Source organism: Filobasidium floriforme, assembly GCF_021052385.1.
Source record: "Filobasidium floriforme strain CBS 6241 chromosome Unknown HD553scaffold_27, whole genome shotgun sequence".
Classification (NCBI taxonomy): Eukaryota; Fungi; Basidiomycota; class Tremellomycetes; order Filobasidiales; family Filobasidiaceae; genus Filobasidium; species Filobasidium floriforme.
In genome coordinates this window covers 297078-318568 of record NW_025763648.1, presented here as the reverse complement: position 1 = coordinate 318568, position 21491 = coordinate 297078, and the positions used below count along the sequence as shown (strand labels likewise).

The 21491-nt window shown below is 52.2% G+C and overlaps 7 protein-coding genes across 7 annotated transcripts; 1 reads left to right on the top strand and 6 right to left on the bottom strand.

Moving 5' to 3' along the window:
* Positions 1-2659: 2659 nt before the first annotated feature.
* HD553DRAFT_143827 (uncharacterized protein) lies at positions 2660-5729 on the bottom strand. The gene is made up of 8 exons (XM_046176685.1): positions 5418-5729; positions 5316-5346; positions 5181-5254; positions 4778-5108; positions 4586-4698; positions 3361-4476; positions 3023-3297; positions 2660-2957 (listed from the first exon to the last, which is right to left on the bottom strand). Exons 1-8 carry the CDS (start codon positions 5516-5518, stop codon positions 2836-2838), a joined length of 2163 nt encoding a protein of 720 aa, XP_046033028.1. The 5' UTR covers positions 5519-5729; the 3' UTR covers positions 2660-2835.
* A 172-nt stretch (positions 5730-5901) lies between these two features.
* HD553DRAFT_143594 (uncharacterized protein) lies at positions 5902-8071 on the bottom strand. Its single transcript, XM_046176684.1, has 6 exons — positions 7173-8071; positions 6902-7083; positions 6804-6812; positions 6533-6731; positions 6129-6436; positions 5902-6039 (listed from the first exon to the last, which is right to left on the bottom strand). Exons 1-6 carry the CDS (start codon positions 7616-7618, stop codon positions 5927-5929), a joined length of 1257 nt encoding a protein of 418 aa, XP_046033027.1. The 5' UTR covers positions 7619-8071; the 3' UTR covers positions 5902-5926.
* On the bottom strand, positions 7818-11218 carry HD553DRAFT_277763 (uncharacterized protein; the record flags this gene model as incomplete). Its single annotated transcript, XM_046178011.1, has 20 exons — positions 7818-7920; positions 8001-8063; positions 8142-8207; positions 8273-8300; positions 8376-8452; positions 8513-8604; positions 8670-8684; positions 8748-8807; positions 8880-9039; positions 9108-9285; positions 9354-9490; positions 9595-9691; positions 9776-9849; positions 9922-10147; positions 10215-10264; positions 10330-10442; positions 10518-10581; positions 10650-10767; positions 10934-11066; positions 11138-11218. 20 exons carry the CDS (start codon positions 11216-11218, stop codon positions 7818-7820), a joined length of 1935 nt encoding a protein of 644 aa, XP_046033026.1.
* A 305-nt stretch (positions 11219-11523) lies between these two features.
* On the bottom strand, positions 11524-13344 carry HD553DRAFT_301258 (uncharacterized protein). The gene is made up of 4 exons (XM_046178657.1): positions 12879-13344; positions 12493-12789; positions 11879-12387; positions 11524-11800 (listed from the first exon to the last, which is right to left on the bottom strand). The coding sequence occupies exons 1-4, from the start codon at positions 13002-13004 to the stop codon at positions 11635-11637; spliced, it is 1098 nt and encodes a 365-aa protein (XP_046033025.1). The 5' UTR covers positions 13005-13344; the 3' UTR covers positions 11524-11634.
* A 743-nt stretch (positions 13345-14087) lies between these two features.
* Positions 14088-16774, bottom strand: HD553DRAFT_319486 (nucleoside transporter-domain-containing protein). Its single transcript, XM_046181028.1, has 5 exons — positions 16268-16774; positions 16019-16161; positions 15087-15938; positions 14851-14956; positions 14088-14770 (listed from the first exon to the last, which is right to left on the bottom strand). Exons 1-5 carry the CDS (start codon positions 16485-16487, stop codon positions 14379-14381), a joined length of 1713 nt encoding a protein of 570 aa, XP_046033024.1. The 5' UTR covers positions 16488-16774; the 3' UTR covers positions 14088-14378.
* Positions 16775-16792: 18 nt separating this feature from the next.
* On the bottom strand, positions 16793-18033 carry HD553DRAFT_346028 (uncharacterized protein; the record flags this gene model as incomplete). The annotated part of the gene is made up of 2 exons (XM_046183160.1): positions 16793-17652; positions 17715-18033. 2 exons carry the CDS (start codon positions 18031-18033, stop codon positions 16793-16795), a joined length of 1179 nt encoding a protein of 392 aa, XP_046033023.1.
* Positions 18034-18544: 511 nt separating this feature from the next.
* Positions 18545-21124, top strand: HD553DRAFT_337541 (uncharacterized protein; the record flags this gene model as incomplete). Its single annotated transcript, XM_046182292.1, has 7 exons — positions 18545-18689; positions 18730-18817; positions 19259-19434; positions 20203-20354; positions 20439-20521; positions 20596-20670; positions 20749-21124. The coding sequence occupies 7 exons, from the start codon at positions 18545-18547 to the stop codon at positions 20801-20803; spliced, it is 774 nt and encodes a 257-aa protein (XP_046033022.1). The 3' UTR covers positions 20804-21124.
* Positions 21125-21491: the final 367 nt, after the last annotated feature.

Here is a 21491-nt window from a genome sequence, read left to right as displayed (position 1 = left end):
GATACCGCTAGAGAAGACGTCTTAGAGTCCATCGTAGATGACCACGGATCACCAAATGTCGCCGAATAGCCGTCGTTGTGAGTACTGGTCGAGTCCCACATTCTGGCAGCTTGTCTCGATTTCTGATTACACCTCGGTCATCTTGAACAGAACTCTGCCTCGGCCGCGACAATTCTTGATCCATCCTACCTTCGACACCTCTGCGTTGACCGCTCATGCGCACTCTCAGACAGTCTGCGTTATGCAGATGCAGCCATTCTAGTCATCACGCGCCACTTCCTTCACCTTTTACGGCTTTAGCCAGACGACACTTATGACTTTGACGACCAACCAGTTCTTTCAATCACATACCACAGACCAACCACTGTATCAGTAAACCCTCGAAGAGGCTTTTCGTCACCCTCCGTATACCTACTTCATATGCGATCCGATTAGTGTCGCTTACTTCAGGATGGTAGAGCCGTAGGCACGGACTGGAGTTTTCTTGATTGCCCATTGTCAATTCTACGATCTTATCACTCCAGATAGTCACACTGGTATGAAATTTTCCATAAGTGTCGATACGGATGATTCGGAACATCTACAATTCAAGTTGCAAAACAGATTTTGCGCTTCACCACGATTGGCCTAGGTTCCCCGCGGTACAGCAGGACTGCAGTCATCCGTGCGACGATCGCGTTCTCTCCCACTTGTGGAACGACAGCATTTTGTTTTGTAGCTGCTGGCTCTGATAAACTGGCAAGCCCGCTTGCAGAGCTGCAAGTGACTGTAGTAGCCAATTGATCCACCCTATCTCACGGTGCTTGGCATCTTCGTCTCGGATGAAAGGAGTCATAGGATACGGTCTCTCATGCTTCTCTCGGGCAACCGCGTCGTACGTCAACCACTGGTGAAGCTCCTTCAAGGTCGCTTTCAGAGGTGGGATTTGGTGATGTATGTAGAATACAAAGGCGTTACCATTGTCGTCATCCAACGACTTCTTCAACCATGTCAACGATTGGAGCAGAGCCCATCCCTGCTCCAAATATTTCAGTTCCTTCTGGACCGAGAAAGCACAGTCCTGCTCGTGGTCCTTCGGTAGAAATTTCAGAAGCATGCTACTGAGGGCTTCGAGCGTAGCATGTGGTTTCTTCGCTCTACGAGGGCTGAAGTTAACCTTGATCCTACCAAGAGTTTCGCTGTGGCACGACCATGAGTCTTCTTCGCCTTTGACCTCGAAAAATGGAAGATTCGCCGACGATGTTGCTGGTTGTAAGGAGTGACCTTTCAGACTGGGCAAGGTGATGGAAGGTCTGAAGAGAGATGTACGATGTTGGCTGTCCAGACTTAGACTTCCCTCTGAGCGCTTGTCAACCCAGGACCCGAAAGTTTCACTATATTGTGGGCCATGTCCCTCTATCAAGCCTAGCTGTGTCGGCTTTTGCGAAGAGATGAAGGAGTTGGCCGAATGATCGCCTGATAATGAGCTACCAATGATAGCCTACCTCATAAGTGGTTGAACAAAGGTGGGAGGATACAGCTGTATGGCTCAGGAGAACTCACGGTAGGGGACTGGCGAAAGACACGGTGAAGGGCGGATGACTTTTTTCGGCCTTCGTCGATACCGTATTGATCGAGCTCGGGGCTATTGGTTCATCATCATTCAGGAGCTGATGCAAGGTGAGAGTACTACCTCCTGTCTTCAAGGACTTTTGCGGGAAATCGTCACTGCCATTTCCCTTGAGCACGTTAGATACTGAGCGTTTTCTGACTGGAGGCATCGAGCAGTCGATTATATGAGGACTGATGCGCAGTGTAGCGAAGATGATGGGATCTCTCACTCTGGCGCAAATCTCACCTTGTTGTTTCCCCCCATCTGAAGTCGTTTTGGCCACGCCCTATATAGCTGTAGGCGGAGATTGTTCTCCGTGCTTTCGAGTATCGTCTCATACGGTATTATTTATTTATTCACACTCCACTACTGTCGTCGTCATTGACGCTGAAAGGAATGTCCGCCACCGTCGCGTGATAATACTGAAATTCTCCGATTCCTGCTCGCCAAGCTTCAATTTCAGAACACCCGTTTGGTGTGCGACAAGAGTCTATTGCATGTCATCAAAGGTGAGCGCAGCCCTTTTCCAGGTAAATGTTGCAGCTTAAAGCGCGTCTCGACTGACCAGGTCAAGTAACTCGCTGTTTCAACCGGAGTGAAATGACCAATGGCACCTTTACCGAACAGACCAAAGGTCCCTTGACAGAAAGTGATGTGCAGCAAGAATGGACGGAGGAGATTCCAGATGAACATACAGAAAGCGCTATGTTTGATCGGCCCTATGAAGCGACGGAAAATTTATCTTCTTCTGTGTGTGATATCGATCCGAGAGAGAAGTACTGCGGGTGTCTGGGGATATTGGTCCACCTTGCCTGTCTTAACAACTAATTCAAACTGCGGCGATGCGTCTGTATTGTCACGACCGGCTTTGCGAATTTGGATGTCTGTATAGGTGAACAACCCCAGCCTAGACTGTATCGCCGCATCGCCAGATTTGAGGTCCCTACCTCAGTTGACATCGTGGATGACAGGTAACCCTATTGCCCACATAAGAAGATCGAGTCGTATCTTGGCTGACGTGACATGTTCTTGAAAGATGAATGGATAGATTGAGCTCTTCTAGCGCATCGCTACGCGAACCAGCCGGAGGTCATACGGCATATACCATTACAGACGCACAAAATAGGCTTTAAGACCCCCGCGGCCAGTTATTTCATCTTGCATCGAAGAGTCGACCCCTTCCAATAGAAGCGTCGTTCGAAGTCGACACTCTCCATCAATTCTGGTTTAGGGATAATTTCCGTTCATGAACCGTTTCCATTGAAATGTGCCATCAGCGCTTCGAAAAGCTGGAAGTCGGAAGCAGAAAAGCTCTCGGTCCACTGATTCGGTTGAGACTCAACAGCTGAGGGACCGTTCCATGATTCTACCGATGTCGGAAAAGGACTCTAAGTACTGGCGCGCATCGATCTTGTTTATGAGCCCACTTACGGAAAGGCGCGTCACCCAGCGCTGGTGCTGGCATCATGCCAGGATTTGTCGAAGTGCTTGGGCCAGCCATTGCTCTACTTTCCGATGACGGAGTAGCGAATTGACTACCGAGGGATCCTGTCTCAGCCTTGGCCTGGATTACCTCTAGCAATGCGAACCCCTGGATCCCCGTTTCGTCCAATACCTCATCTTCCCGGCGTGCCGCAACAAAGGTTGCCAAGCAGTCCCGAATCGAGCTCAGTCTTTCCCTTGATGGGTCGATTAGCATGATCACTCTGGGAAGTGCAGTGGCATGTTAGTAATTGAGCCGATAGACAGTCCGTAACAGCGATGCTCACCCTAGTATGACGGCACACGTGGTAATTCTGTATGTCCCTCCAGAAAGCTTGGCCATCCCTCTCTGCGCATGCATCGCCCTCGCCCAAAGATCGTCCATCGCGCTACGATAACACGCTTCCAAGCTCTCCCTATATGTGATTCCGACTTCACCAGGTTGCTTGAAGCTGGACAGCAGAAACGGTCGATGTAGCGTAATCCTGCTGTAATGGTATTCTGCCGAGAGCAAGAACCGGTGCGTCGAGTGCATATCGACGTGTTGATCGAAATGTTGTCTTGCTGAACGGTCCTCTCGCGATAATATCCGAAAGTCTTCAGGTAGCTCAGCAGCCCAGGAGACCAGCAGCCGATCGAGTTCCAACGTCTTCGCAAATGAGGCTGGTTTCATCCCGAAAGCTTCTTTGGACAGCCGAGCCATGATCCGAGCCATCGATGTTCGAAGGAGGATGAAGCGGAGTGTGGATTCGACGTCGTCTATCGTGCAGGTGAATCCCCACGAAACGTGTGCTTGCATGACGTCGGTAGAAGGAGGCTGGACGTCGCAATCTTCATCTTGGATCCGGCTAGGTCTCCCTACAAGCAGTCCCAGATACCTGTCCAGATGATATATATCTATAGCCAAGCGGATTTCAGCTCGAAATGGGCCGAAGCTCTGGCAAACGACATGCTCACATTGCCAGACCCGCCTTCTATCCTCTTCCTGGACCATATCCACAACATGATCCATAGCCCGACCGTCTCGATGCAACCCTTGCGATTGCGCCCTCGAGATGGCCGACCCGAGTACGATATAGGCATCAGACGCTCGATGGACCAGGATCAAGTATCTCGCCGTCAAGAACTCGGCCATGACCATGTATAGTGATACCGGTGGTTTAGCCATCGTATCGAGAAATGTCTGTGCGTGCCTCGAAGCAGAGTATAGCGATTCCGGGCGGAGATTATGATGGCTGTTGTCTAGACTTCTTCGGTCCGAGTGATTAAGCCGAGAGATGGCGAGGACGATGAGAAGTAAGGGAAGGAAGGCGGTATCGGTAGGATTCGGATTGGGAAGGTTTGAGATGAGATTGTCGAAGTGTTCCCTGAACGGGATCTCTCGAATGGGACATCTCGTAAGGCTGCGTTCGGATTGATAGGTAGACGTAGAATGAGGGGATATCATATAAATGCTTGATAAGCTTGTGTCGTATCGGTGTCAAGAGAATCCATGACTCGAACAAAACTCACTTGATGGCCTCGAAGTAATGCCCGATAAGCCCTTCCATCTCCTCGTATCGTGGCAGCCTTTCCACAATCTGCTTGATCACCTCGTGGCCATGGATCGAATTCTCCGCTGAGCTCTACTTATACCCCGATAAGCAGCGGGCTGTCAGCGCAATGCTCCTGTCAAAGCATCATAGCTGGACGACGGGTACGTACGTGGTCACCGGGATCAAGAGGACCAGGCTGTTCCACTGTAGCCATAGCCGACGTTCCAAAATAACTCCCTTGAGTGATCCGTCCTTTCAAACCCGGTCCTGGTTCTGTTTCCGTCTCGAAGTGAAACTCGTATCTTTGATATGGGTTGTGCAGCCGAGGAGAGGTGTCTAGCTGTTGTGCTTGTTTGCGAGGTGGAGAACGAGCTCGAGATTGGGAAGTCGCAAGAAGGTGTTCAAGCCTGGCCAGTCGAGCTTGAATATCGGTGGAGACTTCTAGATTTTGATCCAACTTGGACTTGATCTCATCCGTCTGTTTCAACGGATCTTCATAGCTATGGTATTCAAACCGATCAGTGAGCCGCAAGTTGCAGGTCCTGGTTACAAAAAGAAGAGTTTGCACTCACCCGGCTACTAGATACTTGCATAACCCTGGTATCCGTCTCGAAACACATCCCGCACATGGTAACGCCCTGTCACACTACAACAAGTAGACATAAGTACTCGAGTCCTGCACGGTGAGCAAGGAGCTTTCGACCGACCTTGGCTTTCCGCTTCGAACACTCAACACAGCTACCCAGAGGGAAATTTCAATCTAGTACCAACGAGATGTTGTGAGATGCACCTCCCAGACACATACTTACCTATAGTGAGCCCTCTTTCGTTTCCGAGGTGCAGATCCAGAATCCGACTGATCCTCCTCTGGTTGTTTCGTTTGTTCAATCGTAGGTCGCGAAGTGCTCATCTTGCGGGTTCATTCGAAGCTCGAGATCCCGATGACAACGATCCTATTATACCGGCAGAGTTTCCGGCCAGTACGTCTGGCAGAGGTATTCGATATGAAGATGGTAGTGTCAAGTAGCAAGTAGCAATTTAGAGAGACGTATAGAATTGTCGCAAGTACGGTAGTAATCTCACTCGCAGATGAACCTGGACTCGGCGGGCATGACCGGTTCGGAGGTTGTAACCGTTTACTTCCGAAGGTTTTACATCCGATGAACATATCCGATTCAGTGGCTCCTGGAGAATGGTGCAATTGTTGCATGGACTCTTCAAGGGTTCATGACCTTGCAACTCGAAGGCATATCATACATGGCGCGATGACACAGTATATAGGTAGGCTTTCAATACAAACGGTTCGCCAGGGTCTCCTCTACAAAGCCGAAGCCATCCCGGTCTTACCCTGGGTAGGCCAGACGATGTTCAGGAAGTCGACAAAATCTTTGGACAAAGCTTCCGGCTGCTCGGTCGCTGCAAAGTGGCCACCTGTACACGAGAAAGATGATATAGTCATCCGGAAGTCAGTATCGAGTGTCGATTTCGGGATGACCGCAAAGATAGGCAAGTTGACTCACCGACTTGGTGTTCGTTAAAGTGTACCAAGTTGCCCGTCCCCTTGGCCCAGCTCTCTGGTACGGGCATGAGCTCACAAGGGAACTTGGTATACCCCATCGGCTTATCCACGTAGAGCCCTTGCAGTTCCTTTGTCAGATCCTTGGCATTCGCTCCGGGTCGATTGTAGATTGACATTCTCATCGAGGGATCTCTGTAGTAAAAGATCGACGAGGGGTAGGATTTCGTCAACCAGTAGATGGAGAGCCAGGTGAGAATGTGTTCCGTAGAAGGAGTGTTGTCGGTCCACTGAATGAACTTCTCGCCGACCCTGGATGAGTCAATACGATCATTGGTCAGGGTGAGCCGGGGTAATTTCTACGGCAAGAATATCTTCAACTCCGGTAACACCGTCCGAAATGCTTACCAAGCTAAAAGAGCGATAGGGCTACTGGCGACCGCATATCCGATCGTAGCAGGTCGAGTTCGATGCTCAGCGGAATAGGCCGAACCTTCCTGCCCAAACTTCTTGCCCCGCTCGATGCCCTTCTTGTCAGAGTCGCTGAGGATTATAGGAGCGGCGACGGCGTCCAAGATGGTGGGAGGTCCGGTGGGTACCATGTTGACTGGAATTTGAATAGTCGTGGTGGAAATCAGCAAATATGAAATATGAAGAATGTTGGCTTGAAAGCACTCACAGTGCACGGCTGCCAAGCAGATATGGTATATCGCGTGTCAGTGTCAACACATCGCACACCCAAGCTCAACTCCAATCCCGCTCATTGAAGGCACTCACCTTGGCACTCATCAAATCGGATAGCCATAAACCTTCCCAAAAACGCTCCCAAGTCCCCACCCTGAACGACATACTTGTCGTATCCTAGACCTTTCATCAGACTGTTCATGATCCGTGCACAGCCTTCTGTTCCGAGTTCCCGGTCCAGGGGAGCTTGGGAGGAGTAGGAATATCCGATCAAGCTGAGGCGATATGACCAGAATACATAGAGACCGAAATCAGCAACAGCGAAGGTCAGGAGAATGATAATATGCGGGCCATGTTTACTGACCTGGGGATGATAATATGCATCGGCGGGTTGCCGGCAGCTTGCAGGTGACGGACCATGGGCAAGATCTCATAGAAGTTTCCCGGCCAGCCATGTAGGATAACCACGGGAACTGCATTCGGATCCTCATGCTCGATCCCTACGAAATGAACCTTGAACGTGTCCTCCGCACCCGTCTTGGGATCGACATCATGAACATCCGCGATGAAGTGAGGGTACTCGTTCAATTTGGCTTGCGCTTCCGTCCAATCGAACTCCATCCAGGAAGACTTCATATCTTGCATCCATTCTTTGGAGGGGCCGAATTTGTGAGCGTGTTCGGACCTGTTTTCGTAAGTGTCGATCGCGAGTGGGGAGAGACGTAGGAGGGTTTTGAGGTCATCGATCTCTTGCTCCGAGTGGGAGATCGTGAAGGGTTGAATGGGGATTCTGGCGGCAGAAAAAGGCATCGTGGTAGTGTCCCGGTATTTTCAAGTGTTCAGCAGTACATGGGCGATGCCAGAAAAGGTCTGCGGTCCAGCAGGTATGCAGTTGAATATGAGCATCCCCCCCGCAAGTGTGAACCTCGACCCTCTTGATGACGTGGGCAACCTCGGAAGCAAAATAGGCTCCTCCGCTAACAAGGCAGCTACCACATGAAATCTTCGTTCATTCCACTCTGATCGAACTGTACAGCCTGTGCACTACGAAGTAAGAAGCCAAGAAGCCCACGCTCCCGAGCATGAGGAAATTCATTGTTGCAAAGAGGAACCTGCAACGCGGACGAAAAGTCGGATTAGCGTCGAGGTTCTTGCCGTAGCGAGACGAGCGGAGAGGGCCTCTCTGGCTTACAAATATCCGAAGTAGAGGACGACGCTGCTGAAGCCGTCGAAAGAAAGTCTGGAGATCCAGTACCTATTGCATGATCAAGGGATAGGAAATCGTGTCAATACGGAACCCGTGCGTATGACCGGTCAGAGCGATATGACTCACCAAGTACCGTATGCGGACAGCCACAAGCTGGAAGCTCCGCCGATCATGAAAGCCCGCCAATGCCATCTAGATAACCGCAAAGCTAAGTCAGCATTTCACAAGCTCGACTCAACGGCAACCTCGTTGCGTACCGGTATTCTTCGGCACAGAGGACGAAATCTATAGATAGCGGACCATCCCGTTTGAAGTCAGTCATCTCGGTCGACTTGCTTATCAAAGGCAGAAAGCACTGACAGACGAGCAGAACCGTTATGGCAGCGGCCGTGACGTTGACCACGGCGAATGTCAAGAACAAGAAGCCAAACGCGTAGCTGAGACATGCAAGGCGGTCAGCGAAAGAGCGGAAATTCGGCTGTGTAGACTCCACTTACTATGCACGATGTCCGAAGAGCGAGGTGAGCATAAAGTATAGCTCAACAAAGGCCGCTCCAAATGGTAGGGCGCCGCCAAGTGCAATGGAAGGCTGGAGAAGGGAAAGAACGTCAAATTTCAAGTCTCAGCGTATACGAGCAGACCGCAAGTACTCACCCATTTTCGAAGATACTTTTGAACAGGTTGGCCAGACGGTCAGGCAACTACACGATATGCATCAAGCGAACAACTCACAACTGGCGCTGGTGGCACTTGACGAGGGATGGAGTTGGTCCTGACTGGGGGTTCAATAGGCTGCAAGCCCAAAAGAAATCTGTCCGTCAGTTTCCCTCATTTCCGTTTTGATAAAATGCTATCCAAACGTACCCCTTGTCGCATCCCGTAGAAGTAACCAGCCACGCAAAGGGGTCCAGAGATCAAGAAGTACAGGGCCAGGATGGCCAGCATTGTGCCGAAGGGGACCGCTCCGGAAGCGCCAGACCCAATCAGCCAGAAGTTGAGCAGGAAAGTGATTGAGAAGACAAAGCTGGAAGCGTATCGCAAGAAAGATGAGCTCGAAGACCAGTGAAGCTGGAGAAAACCCGGAGATCTTACACTGGGAATCCCGTGGCCGTTAACGTCAAGTTGGACTTCCAGTCTTCTCCTCGCATGCTACCAAAAACTCGAGCTGAAACGTAGCCGGAGACCGCGCTGAACAAGGTCCAGCCGATCAGGAGCATAGTCGCGAGTCCTCCTCGGTTGGCAGGCGAAAGGAATCCAAATAACGCAAAGACTGCAAAGGGTTGGGAGGTGATGTTGAGCGTGTTGTTGTGATCTAAAATGGGAACGGAAGACGCTTACCTAGAGTGACAGCAGCGATACAGACGAGTTGAACTCCGCTACCCGCGAAGGCTGACAGCAGCATGACCCTTTGAGGGGAACGGAAGACCTCTCCGTGCACCAGCTGCATCACACATGGCCACCAGAAATCAGTTGGGCTAATAAGGTTACCACTTGTCAGATCGAACTTGCCTTCCAACCGACATCCTCTTGAACCTATCCGAAAGAGTCGTAAGCGGTCAGCTTGAAACCTTGCGTATACCAGAAGCCAAATCGAAGGCTCACATCTTCCGAGAGATCGACAGCATTGTACCTAGCGATATCTTTCGAAACGTTCCTGGCCAAGACGCTTCCGACCACTACGCAGGCGATCGAGCAAGTTCATCCCATATTCATCAGCACGCTTCTCCTTAGCACTCCGGTATCAACTGAGCGATGCTTACTGAGGATCAGGAAAACGACAACGACGAGTCCGTTTATCAGCCAGAACCAGTGGATCTTGGGGTCGAAGACGTGGCTGCACAAGGAACAAACAGGATATGTTTTAGCATGATGTGCCGATTACGAAGCAGGAGACCCATGTACGCACAGATACATATCCCATCTCAATGCCCAAGGAACGTCGGAGTCCACCCAGCTGACACTGTAGCTGAACCACAGCTGACTATCAACAGCTTCTGAGAGGTGTACCGGCGTCTCGCTGAAGCAATCCGGTTTGTCCGATCCGGGCGAATGTTGCACAGAGCGCGGGTATACGAGGACTCCTACGATACGGTATGATCCTCGGGAGGATTGGTGCTTGTGAATGTAGATGTCTAGGAGTGCGAACCAAGCATGAGCTTGCATGGTAATGCCTTGTAAAGAGAGTCTGGAATGGCAAACCGTAATGATTGTTGAAAGACGGCTGGTCAGATGAATCAACCGGAGTACCCCTAGATATTAAGAAAACTTTCAGCATACCACAAGGACTAACAGGGAATGCGCAGTTTCGACTCACAACGCAAACCCGCCGATATCGTAAAACACCTCGCCCGTCTGCAAATCCCGCTTCATCTCCGCAGCTGGTAGACCGTCTATCATCCAGTTGTTCCCGTAGTCGTCTTTGATCAGCTGTAAATTAGAATCGGGCATGGTTCAGACAGCAGCTCGCAAGGGTAGCGGAATGACCTGATCAGACGGACTCACCTGGTTGATGAAGCGAGCGTCATCTGCCGGGACGATAGCCTTGCACAGAGATTTACATGTGACACTGTGATAAGAGATCTCGCATGTCGTAAGCCGAAGATCACAGACCTCTTGACGCCACGTTGTACTCACTTCTCAAGCATGTTGATCTCGAACGGGCTGTTGAAGATCCGGTCTCCCCATAAGATGGAGCCGAGCGATTCTGGTTGTTTCTGAGGTCCGCCTTCGGGCTGGCAGAAGTGCAGTCGAGCTGTGAGTGTACCCAGGCCTCGTCAGTCGCATATTCGCACAGATCAGGGGTGCGTCAACTGATGCTCACGGTCATAATAGTCGTCTGATAACAAAAATCGGATTCAGCTGTTGTCGGAATGTACAAAGCTCCGGGACTTACGGCTGATGAGTGATTTCTATAGCACAGATATCGATCAGGGATCGTTTTTCATAGTTCTGAAGAGTAAAGAGGCTTACTATATTCGACTTTAGCATAGGCGACAGCGAATTGACCTGAACTTCGATCTTATCACCAGCTTGATAGTCTTGTGGAGCGGTCTGCGCAGCCGGATCGGAATGCACCTCAATCAGCCGCATCCCATGCACGGGTCTCAGCTATTTCCACTTACACCGGGAAGGTAGAACGCCTGACTTAGAGGAAGAGATATGGCGGCTCCGAGCAGCCTCACAAACTTGAGTCGCCCGAGCATCTCTTGTAATCTCCTATCCCGCAGCTGTTATCGACTGGTTGAACGTACTGAGAGGGCGACAGTGACCGTGGTACTATCGAATTGACTTGACCTGGTCCACCTCAAGTCGTTCAGAGAACCTGCGATGCGCTATGACGATTGAATTGGGCAGGTATCGATTGTACAGCCGGACCCGAGCTGTTGCTGCGGTATGCAGGTTGTTGAAAGGGTTCCTTGCCGAGGCCGGACACGTAATATCAGAAAGCCTCTGAGGCGTATGCTAATACTACTAATTGGATTAGGGTATCGTATCAATAATTTGCTAATGAACCTTGGACATGCTAATAGAACGATGCTGGGTATAATCTATATGATCTAATGCTTTCCTCAAACTGCACTCTCTATCTGACCTCCTCTCCGCCCTCTCAGTAACAGTGTCAACAAATTACACAATCCCCCTCCTTGCTCCCACCCATCCGTCGAGCCTTTTCCTTCTCGGCACACATCTCCGCATACCGCACCTTCTCAGTCTCGTTGAGAAGTCCCTTCTTATGTCGATTCTCTAGAGATTTAAATATAGATGCTAGTTCTGCGGCCGCTTGCCTGTCAGTCGAACGGAAAGAACACTGTCAGCGAAGGTGTTCGAGGGGAAGGGATGAAAACGCTCAGAACGAGACTTACTTATCCGTCGTGGATGGACCCAACTGGAACTTTCGTTTCATGCTCGCCATATCCATCTTATCCTCCCCGCTTCCTATCGGCTTCCCCACACCAGCTGCCGAGGTTGAAGACGAGGAGTCGTTCGTCGATGTCGTGTTCGATGACTGTCCCAATCGCTTCATAGCCGCCAATGCCGCATCCCGTCTAGCTCCAAAGGGAAGGTGCGTCAAGGAATTGCTGCTCACTCCAGCTTTGGTATTCGACGAGGTGGCGGTGGATATCGCTGGAGATTTGGTATTCGTGGTACCAGGTTTGATAGACGATGACGAGGCGGCGGCGTTCCCACCGGCCTGTTTAGCTCGGAGCTTAGCTAAGAGGGGGTTCGAGCTGTTGACTCCGGCCAGCTTCGAGTCGAGCTGACTCTGTTTGGCTGTAGGTGGCGGGGTCGTTGAGCTCGAGGAGGATGAGAGGGAGGGACAGACGTGTTGATTGGGGTATCGATGCGGTGCGCAGAAATCATGCTTGCAGGCCTGGGAGAACACCACAAAGAAGGTCTATTTAGCTATCTGTCAGAGTAATATCTTTCACCCTAGTCGCCATTTCACTGACTGCGGACTGCGAAACCCGAAACTCACCTCACACCGAATCTTGGCGAACAAGACCTTCCCACATCCTTTCTTCCAACACACCTCACCCTTCTCTCTCTTCCTCCTCAGCTCGTCCTTTCTCTCTTCCTTTCCTCGGCACTCGGACCCGATATGCCGTTCCATTGGGATGTTGGGGTCTTCCCCTGGAAGAGCCGAGATCGGGGTTGAGCATAGTGGGCAGAGCGGGGCGACCCGGTTGAGAGTGTATTCGGGTGGTCGATTGGGACATGTATGCGTTGAAAGGGAGAAGTGGGAGCCGCAAAACGGTTGATGGCAGTATTGACACTGATGACACGATCAACGATTGGTATTAGCGATACGAGGTCGATAGTACGGGTCAAAAGGGAGACAGCGGCGAAAGCGGAGAAGCTCACCTTGAGCGGTAAGAAGTCTACCAGATTGCATGCATCGTGAGAACACCTCTGACCGATGAAAAGCATCTCATCCGACGTCCTCCTAGATCCACTCGGGCTAGCGGTCTCGATTCGGGTTGTCGCCATGATGATGCAAGGTGCCGCTGAGTGTATCTACCGTAGAGGATGGAATTTCGGGGAAGGATGACAGGGGACCGAGAATCGCGAAGCAACGAAGATGCTGGACGAAGGACACCTTCTGCTAGTCGGTATATTGTTATATGTATACGAGCAGCGATATATGCTTGATAAGATGGTATGTGCTCGAATAGCAAGTGGGAAGAGGCGAATTCGAGCATTCGACTTAGTCATTCAGACCACAAAGCCCGAGCACATTCGAATTTCGACGCGTAATCGTTTTGCAGCTTCTTCGCAGCGACATTCAACCTTGACATCTAGCTTCTAGATCATGTAATTAAAGAGTCTATCAACAGGGTGAATACGAATGCAATGCCCCGTATTGTGTCTTCTGAACATCAAGCCGGACGTCGTTGTCGGGAGGTTTCTTTGCTAGTCCTCTCAGCGACTCTGCTACCGTATATGATCTCATGTTCAACACGATCAACACTCGATTTCTGGAGTTGAGGTGACCGCAACCCGGAATATACCGTTTCATCTGGCCTAGTCCTTCTTCCAACTATCTTATGACTGTGTACAACCTTGTCTTGGACTTGCTACTTCACCTCATTGACATACCTGTACTACAGTGATACCTCGATAGAATATGGAAAATTCATGTCGTTATGGTCATTGGAGGGACTGTGGGTGGGCTTCAGCCTGCCTCTTCAGCAGATTGACGGATAACGCGGTGGTCGAGGGCAAGCACGGGACGTCCCCCCTCACATGGCATTCCGTCCGACTCCCGCCAACCTGCTGATCACTCGCCAAAACTTCTCCCTCACTCCCTGGGAAGAGCCGATTGACCTGACCTTGGGGCTTATATGGGTCAGCGTGGACTTTTCCAAGGTCCTCAGTCAATACAAGGACGGAGGGAGTGACAAACAAAATTGCATCGATGCGAATTGGGTGGTTGGCAACTTTCTCACCATCCTCTTCAATCACATGGCGGTCCGTCCGACTCCCGCCAACCTGCTGATCACTCACCAAAACTTCTCCTTCACTCCCGGGGAAGAGCAGATTGACCTGACCTTGGGGCTTTTATGGGTCAGCGCGGACTTTTCCAAGGTCCTCAGTCTCTTCAGTAGGTCGACAAATAACGCGGTGATTGGCGGCAAGCACGGCGACGAATCCGGCGAGCAAAGCTCGGACTGAGGACCTTGACGCGACCGATCGCGAAGAACATAACAAGACGACCTTTCATAACGACACGACCTTCCCATGTTCTAGCTCTCCTGTAAAACCACGTAGCAGATACAAGTGATTGTTGATTAAGCATCTGACATCTAGCGAGTTATGCTGTGCATTGTATCCCATTCTCCGTCTGAATACAACTTGAGCCTACTAATCAATGAAAGGGTTGCCGCCTCGCACAATCCACCTCACCAAAAAACTCGCCATACTTCCGACTGCCAACCCAGCCGTCAAGCAAAATCCAGCTAGCGATCCCGAGATGTCCTTTTCCGACTCCTTGATCATGGGATTTAGCGACGGAGAAGAGGCGAGTATCATTCCCAAGGAAGAGATGTAACCGTTGCTTGCCCCGAAACAGAACAGGATGAACAGGTAGACGAGATCTGAGTTGATCAGAGGTACTCGACGAAATCCGGTATTGCAGAGTAGGAAGAGGGGAATGAAGAGCGTTCGGCCGAGCGAGGCGAGCAGCAGTTTGCGATGCGACGTGATAAGGAATCCAGGGCGAGCGGGAAGGTATGTCCGGCCAATGTAATCCGAGACTGCACAATCCGAATGATAAACGATGAGTTAGCGACGCTTACAGAAGAACACTGAAGCAGAAGGAGAGACCAGAGCTCACGGTTGAAAACCAGGAAATGCAGCGGCAGAAAGATCGAAGGGACAAGGAATCTGGGCACAGGGTCATGTACCGAAAGAATGGTTGTTGTGATCGGAGGGAATACCGCCTAGTATCATAGCGAACAATTGGATCAAGACGTGTGATCAGCTTTTGACCTCAGATCAGAAACGAAGGATTTCCTGTTTCGATCGATTCCCGTTTCAGATGTTCAAGACGTAGACGATATCGAGACTCACAAGCGTAACGACAAAGACCCAGGCCACGCTGAAGTATACGACCCTGTTCTTCCACATCATTCCCTTCATTCCTCTCCACCCTTTCGCGGCGGCGGTATGACGTAGATGTTCTTCCTCGTCTTCCTCGGCCACGAATCGAAGTTGCCTTTCGCTGTCCTCTTCGTCGTTCTCGGTAAGCGGAGTTTCATCGTTATACGCATTCGGCCCAGATCTAGTTGGTTGTCCTTCGTTCCGGCTCGGATGTGTCGAAGTACGTATGGTGTCTCTGCCCGGATGTTCGAAATCCAGCGTCTCGTCCACCTCGTTGTGGATCTCCGCCCGTGCTTTGCCAACCTGCGACGAGTACCTCGACTGTGATCCTGAAGTTGCTGAGGTTGAATCCAGGTGCAATAACCGTTTGCCGACCATGATGCACATCAGGATCGGGACTGTAGAGATAGCCCACAATCCGACCCCGGAGCTGAGTTGAGCGTTCGAGACCCCAGATCCTTCTCCCACGGCAACGACGCTGGTATGTAGATGTTCGTCCGGCGGTGTTGGGTTCCCCTCGTCTCCTCCCCAGACCGAAACTATCCCCAAATATAGCTGCACGCTCGCGATCAGCACGGCGACTCCTCCTTGACCGGACATGACGCAGAGCATCTCCTTGCTCCCATGCAGAGCGGCGATGGCGATACTTGACGATTGTAGGAAAGACGTCAAGAGGGAGAAGGATAGGGTAAGGAGGATAAGGAGGACGAAAAAGGGTACTGGAGAGAGCGTTGGGAAGAGAGTGGATAGAAAGAGCGGAGTAAGGACCGTCAGGAAGAGCAGGGCGTAGAGCGATTTCTTGAGGCGATTCGATTGCGAGACCTGCAGCGGGGGAGAAATCAGCCAGAAGCATAGAATGTGATATCAGTACAGTGTAAAGCGGCTTGGATGTATGGACCGACCTTGCCGACACCTCGTTGTGCGAGGCCGAGAAAGACAAAGTTGCCCAACGTGTAGACCGTCGTGATATAACTCGGAAGGGTGTGCCGGAGTCCCGAAGTTGGCGGTAATAGCGCTTGGAATAACGGCAAGGTGCAAATGAGTACTGCAAGATGCAGGAATGCAGGAAGTGCAATTTCAACCGGTTAGCAGCAAAGAATCTATCAGCGATCCTATGCCATGGTCGTAACTCTGAAAAGAGGAGGACTGACCGTTCCATGACAACAAGATGACCGCACCCAGCAACCAGAAACTCCAATCATCCCTCCTCGTGTGCCTTACGGGCAGACCATCGAGAGCGATCGAGCTGGACGGACGGGAGATGGTCGACGACAATGGGGTAGTCTCTCGGCCAAAGCGATCATCGCCCTGTTCGTGATCATCGTGGCTAGGTGCAGGAGGACGTTCAGAGGAGAGGCGTCGATAATCCATTTAAGGGCTAGATCAGAAGGTGTCGTTTTGACTCTGCATAGAGCGTGAGCTTCCTGTTAGAACTGATATCGTATTATAACTTATGCGAATGTGATGTCTTTCCGAGAGCTGGCGCGATTCGCAGCGATCGTAGCCACCTCACGTACGCGAAATAACTACACATCTGTGACGCTTTACAAGACTTCAAAAGTACATGGATAAATGAGAGCAAAACAAAAGCATCAATACCGTCTCACTCTTCGACTGTCACAGGGTGACATCGCCAGATCGCTTCGCGGCCTCAACAAGCAGATCGCTTCGCGGCCTCAACAAGCAGATCGCTTCGCGGCCTCAACAAGCTGCTCCACCCCCTCCTCGTAAAGCTCATCAGCTTCCTTGGCGAGCTGCTCAGCTTCCTCTTCGAGCTCCTCCATCTGCTTTTGCAACAACTCCACCTTTTCCTTCTTCTCAGCCGCCTCTCTGAAGATCTCCGCAGCCTTGGCGCACTTGGCGGCTCGATCTCGAAGCATGTCCCCGGTCAATTTGAGCCGCTTGGGCAGTGGGGCGCTCTCCGCTTCATCAACATCGTCAAGACGGCGCTTTCGACTGAGGGAGGGGTCGGTAGAGCTGGCGGCAAGCAAAGGAGAGTCGGTAGAGCTGGCGGCAAGCAAAGGAGACGGCGAGGTCGACGATTGAGCGGGATGGTTCGAGACGGGATGGTTCGAGAAATATGCCCGGGTCCTGATGAGGTTGCCGGATTTGATAGGCGCCGCGGGGGTCCTCCTGTCGGGTTCGTCGTACATATGGAGAGGCCCAAGATTGGGCTGAAAAAAAGGCCTAGCATCCCGGATTTCCACCTTCATCATATCGAGTTCGACCTTTGCCGCGAGTTTCTCGGAGAGAGCCTTGCCTAAGCGCTGTAATTCCTTCGGAGAGGTTCCGCTTGGATACAGGTATGATATCGCCTTGACGACACCGTTTTTGTGAACCTCGATCTCGTGAGGTCGGGTGTCGACGACGAGGTCGTACACGGTATGGGCGTCGCCGGACGGCGACGCGAGCAAGAGCGCGACGATATGGCCCTGCAACCCGTGCTCCTGCTCCTGAATCACGGTCAACTTGTTGATGTGCCGGTTTCCCAACCACCAATTCAAGGCATGGAGGCGGCGCAGACTCCCCACCGATCCTGCTCAAATCAGATCGATATCAGCATTGCGCTTCAATGGTGTGATTCTGGCAAACACTGACCTTCGATGACGAGCCACGGCCTACTGTCTCCTTCAGCCATCGGCCAGCGAACTCCTCGACACGAGATATCGTCAACGGCGCTAAATTCCCGTAGCAGAGACATGACACCGGCAACGACGTCGATCGAAGCTTGGGGCAGCTCGAGACTGCCGTCGCGGCGAGCGAGGTTTCGCAAGGCCTCGCACCTCACAAAGAGCACGTTGTTCTCCTGCAGGTCGACAGGGTGGATCTGATTAGGTCGAGCGCAGGGTGTGCTGCATATCGCGCCCGTAGACGAGGGAGCAGGCCTAGGGTCACGGTGATGGTTGTTGTTTGTCATGGCGAGCGACGAGCGACGAAAAAGGAGGTATCGATTATCGGGTATCGTTTATCGGGATTCGTTGTCGAGTCGCGAGTCGCTGTAGGCTGTAGTTCGACCTCAGCCTGGATTTCGTTGTGGAGAGTCGTTTGCTGGAATGTTTTCGTCGTCTTTGACCCCCCCCGAGTGAGCTGCGAGTTGCGCTTGCGAGAGCCCTCTCCCTCTGCCCTCTCCCTCTCTTTCTCTCTGCCCTCTCCCTCTGCCCTCCTCCCTGTTGCGCTTCTGCTTGCTCCCCCGTCATCCTTCCCGCAGTCCCTAGGTGAGTGCTGTCGGGGTGTGTGCTGCGGGCGGTCTGTTGTGACTGTGCACCGCGGGTTTCTCCTCTTTCCCCCCTCTCGGTGCGAACGCGTGGGAAAGCACAAGAGACGGACGGCCCCATGGCCCCAACTGCTTGTCGACTGTCGACGGAACGACGCGTGGCCCGTATATAACCCCCCTCGAACCCGTGTCCAAACTCGCACTCACCTCCCTCATGTCATCCACACTCTCTAGCAATCTCCTTTCCATCACCGTCTCTCATCCACTGAGCCACCAGCACCAGCCACCCTCCTTCCACGTCTTCGCCATAATCACCCCCCAGGCCAATCGCCAATTCGATCCGTCCCCGCCTACTTTCGGTGAATCGATGCCGGCTGGGTGCTCTCCTGCCCGCCATAGTAGGATCCCCGCCGGGAAAGAGCCCGGCTAGCAGAGAGGAACTGGAAAAGGAGCTCATCTTTTCAAGGCCGGGCGCTCTCATCTCCGCGTGGGTAGAGTCCGGCTAAAGGGACGAGGAGATCATTCCTCCTCGTCGGGCGAGATCCTACCTAGTGTTAGGGCAGTCGTCATGACCTCGGCGAGCAACCGACCATAGAGCCTCTCTGAGATCATTCCTCTAATAGCGTGCTTGATCTCGGACCGGTTCATGGGACGAGTCCTCATGAGCGATCGGCGGAACCTCGCGGTTCGTCGTTGCGGCCATGAGCGGTGATCCACGACTAGATCGGCGAGGAGGTTCCTCCAGAGGAATCACGGCGTCTCCGCAGCGTGGGCGTGTACACCTCTGCAGTGAAGCTCGTGGCATTCGTGGAATCTAGCAAAACCGGCGCTGACGAGGGCGTGGTCAAGAGTACAACGCGAATCAGCCTCGTGTCTCGCCTCGACGTCAGCTATACACAAGAAAGCTCACTCTATGCCGTTTCGCCAGTCTTCGTTTTTCCCCAGGTTCTCGTGCACCGTCGTCAGCACCCATCCCTCACCAGGACATCATCATCCGTCACATCGACCACGTCCCTTTCCCCCTTCTTCAGATCTGGATGATCGACGGCCGGTACTCAATCCACCTTAGCGGAAGTGACCTATTCAGGATCAGTAGACCGGCCCGTCAGATCCTGGTTTCCAAGTCGATTATCGCCGTCCGAGTTCTCAATCCACTTTAGCGGAAGTGACCTATCCAGGATCAGTAGAACTCGCTATCGACGATCGACCAGGAAAGGAGCTCCAGTCCCATCATCATCTCTTCGGCTTCCGGTCGATCATCGCCATCCGAGTTCTCAATCCACCTTAGCGGAAGTGACCTATCCAGGATCAGTAGACTCGCTGTTGACGATCGACCGGGAAAGGAGCTCATCTTTCAGTGCCGGGTGCTCCAGATCCTCAGGACTGTGTCTCCACCATAAGACAAGAGCCCGGCCAAGCGACGGGGACCATGCTCCTCCTCGTCGGTCGGCATCCTCTCTAGTAGAAGGTGCCGTCATGACCTCGGACCAACCGACCGTGTGCCTCTTCCCGGTTCATCCTCGTATAGCGATGCTTGATTCCGGTGATGTCGGGCCATGATCGAGTCCTCATGAGCGATCGGCGGGACCTCGCAGTCCGTCGTTGCGGCCATGAGCGGTGACCCACGACCAGATTACGGACAAGCCCTGAGTCGGATTCACGGCGTCCCCTTTGCGCGGGCGTGGCCCGCCAGGAAACTCGCCGTAGCGATCGTGGGACGAATATCAGGCCGGCGCTGTCGAGGGCGTAGATAAGTAGAGCGCGACTTGGTGTTCTTCTCTTTCACTCTTCCTCCTTCCCGGGTCTTCTATCTCCTCTTCACCGACCGTCTTGATCGTCGAATCAGAGTTGACTTTTGATTGCGAGTTGCAGGTCGACGCCGCATAGCACAGGATGAGAACTCGTCTAGCACGACTCAAACACGTAGGTCAAACCTCGAGTCCGAGGCTGATGTTTCGTTTGCGGGTCGCAGTCCGATGTCGACGTCGACGGGAAAGGACTCGTCTTGGGTGCACTTGAAGAACGTGAGTCGATCTTGTCTCTTCCACATATTGTCCGACCGAAATGCAAGTCCGGGACTGACATCGCCTTTTCCTTTTCATCTCCAGTTTGTAGAACCTGCCGGTCGCCTCCCCTGTACCACGGAATTCGAGCTCCGCTCTTTTCATCGACCCGCCGAAGGTCTCCTCCAGTAAGTACCTAGCGCTCGGGCAAGGATCACGGCGCGCATTCGAGGTTGCTGACCCGCTTCGTTCGTCCGTACAGGCATTGCGGTCGGATTCACGCAGGTCACGTGTTGCATCGGTGGAGAGGGCACCTCGACTCGGGAGTCGTATTCATGTAAGTCGTCCCGCTTTCGTACCTTACCACCACTTGTTGGCGAACTGATGACCACAATTTCATGATTTATCCGAATAGGGGATTCTTCGTTCTTCGTTCTTCGTTCTTCGTTCCGAGGGCCCGGGGGGGTTAGGGGAGGCATCAAATCATATCACATCAATGGTTACCCGGGCTCCTCCCATTTTCCGAATCGTCGGTCGACGACCTTGTATATCCATAGACACCATATCGCAAGAGTCCCGTAGAGATGAAGGATTCGGCTTAACTTTCAGATTCCGACCGTTGTTCCCCTATTTCCGATTTGCCCAGGAATGTCCGTCCCCTTCCAACGTATCCTTATACTCGCCGGTGCCGTTAAATCTATCTCAAAATCCGATCGATCTCTATCATTCCGATGATCATACATCCGGCCCACTCCTCTCTCCCGATCCGATATTGGCGAGGCGCTCCTCGTAGCGGCTAAGTAGCGCTACGACGAGATCTGAAGCGTCATCCACGCGTTTACCAGAAACCGCCTGCCATATCGGTCGCTCGAGAGGTCATGTGCGGTGTCGACTTCAGCAGTTGATGATCCAGCCGGTCCGATGATTGCCAGCCTGATCCTGTTGTTCCCGCGGGGCGTTTTATACGCGGATTCTTGTGAGATCGTGCATCGCGATACCAGGTGGACCAAGAGGATCGCTTTTCGCTGTGAATAGGCGGTCTTAGAGCATAAGATGATACGCTGGATATTTGCGATTCGAACTCGGGTGCTTGAGGGATTTTGGGAGGTCTTCGTGATTTTTCTTCATCGCAGGAAAAGGGGTTCAAGTTTTCCTTCT

What these genes read in the sequence shown, in the direction of transcription:
- HD553DRAFT_143827 (XM_046176685.1), bottom strand. Translation starts at nt 5,518, where the DNA reads ATGAGCACTTCGCGACCTACGATTGAACAAACGAAACAACCAGAGGAG. An exon ending in TGCAAGTATCTAGTAGCCGG is followed by an intron (nt 5,109 to 5,180) that starts GTGAGTGCAAAC and finishes TGAATACCATAG; the next exon opens with CTATGAAGATCCGTTGAAAC. An exon ending in GCTGGGTGACGCGCCTTTCC is followed by an intron (nt 2,958 to 3,022) that starts GTAAGTGGGCTC and finishes CGACATCGGTAG; the next exon opens with AATCATGGAACGGTCCCTCA.
- HD553DRAFT_143594 (XM_046176684.1), bottom strand. Translation starts at nt 7,618, where the DNA reads ATGCCTTTTTCTGCCGCCAGAATCCCCATTCAACCCTTCACGATCTCC. An exon ending in ATGCATATTATCATCCCCAG is followed by an intron (nt 7,084 to 7,172) that starts GTCAGTAAACAT and finishes ATATCGCCTCAG; the next exon opens with CTTGATCGGATATTCCTACT. An exon ending in CCTATCGCTCTTTTAGCTTG is followed by an intron (nt 6,437 to 6,532) that starts GTAAGCATTTCG and finishes TGACTCATCCAG; the next exon opens with GGTCGGCGAGAAGTTCATTC.
- HD553DRAFT_301258 (XM_046178657.1), bottom strand. Translation starts at nt 13,004, where the DNA reads ATGGCGACAACCCGAATCGAGACCGCTAGCCCGAGTGGATCTAGGAGG. An exon ending in TCGCCAAGATTCGGTGTGAG is followed by an intron (nt 12,388 to 12,492) that starts GTGAGTTTCGGG and finishes GTGTTCTCCCAG; the next exon opens with GCCTGCAAGCATGATTTCTG. An exon ending in GGTCCATCCACGACGGATAA is followed by an intron (nt 11,801 to 11,878) that starts GTAAGTCTCGTT and finishes TTCGACTGACAG; the next exon opens with GCAAGCGGCCGCAGAACTAG.
- HD553DRAFT_319486 (XM_046181028.1), bottom strand. Translation starts at nt 16,487, where the DNA reads ATGGATTATCGACGCCTCTCCTCTGAACGTCCTCCTGCACCTAGCCAC. An exon ending in CACAACGAGGTGTCGGCAAG is followed by an intron (nt 15,939 to 16,018) that starts GTCGGTCCATAC and finishes CCCCCGCTGCAG; the next exon opens with GTCTCGCAATCGAATCGCCT. An exon ending in GGGTCTTTGTCGTTACGCTT is followed by an intron (nt 14,957 to 15,086) that starts GTGAGTCTCGAT and finishes CTATGATACTAG; the next exon opens with GCGGTATTCCCTCCGATCAC.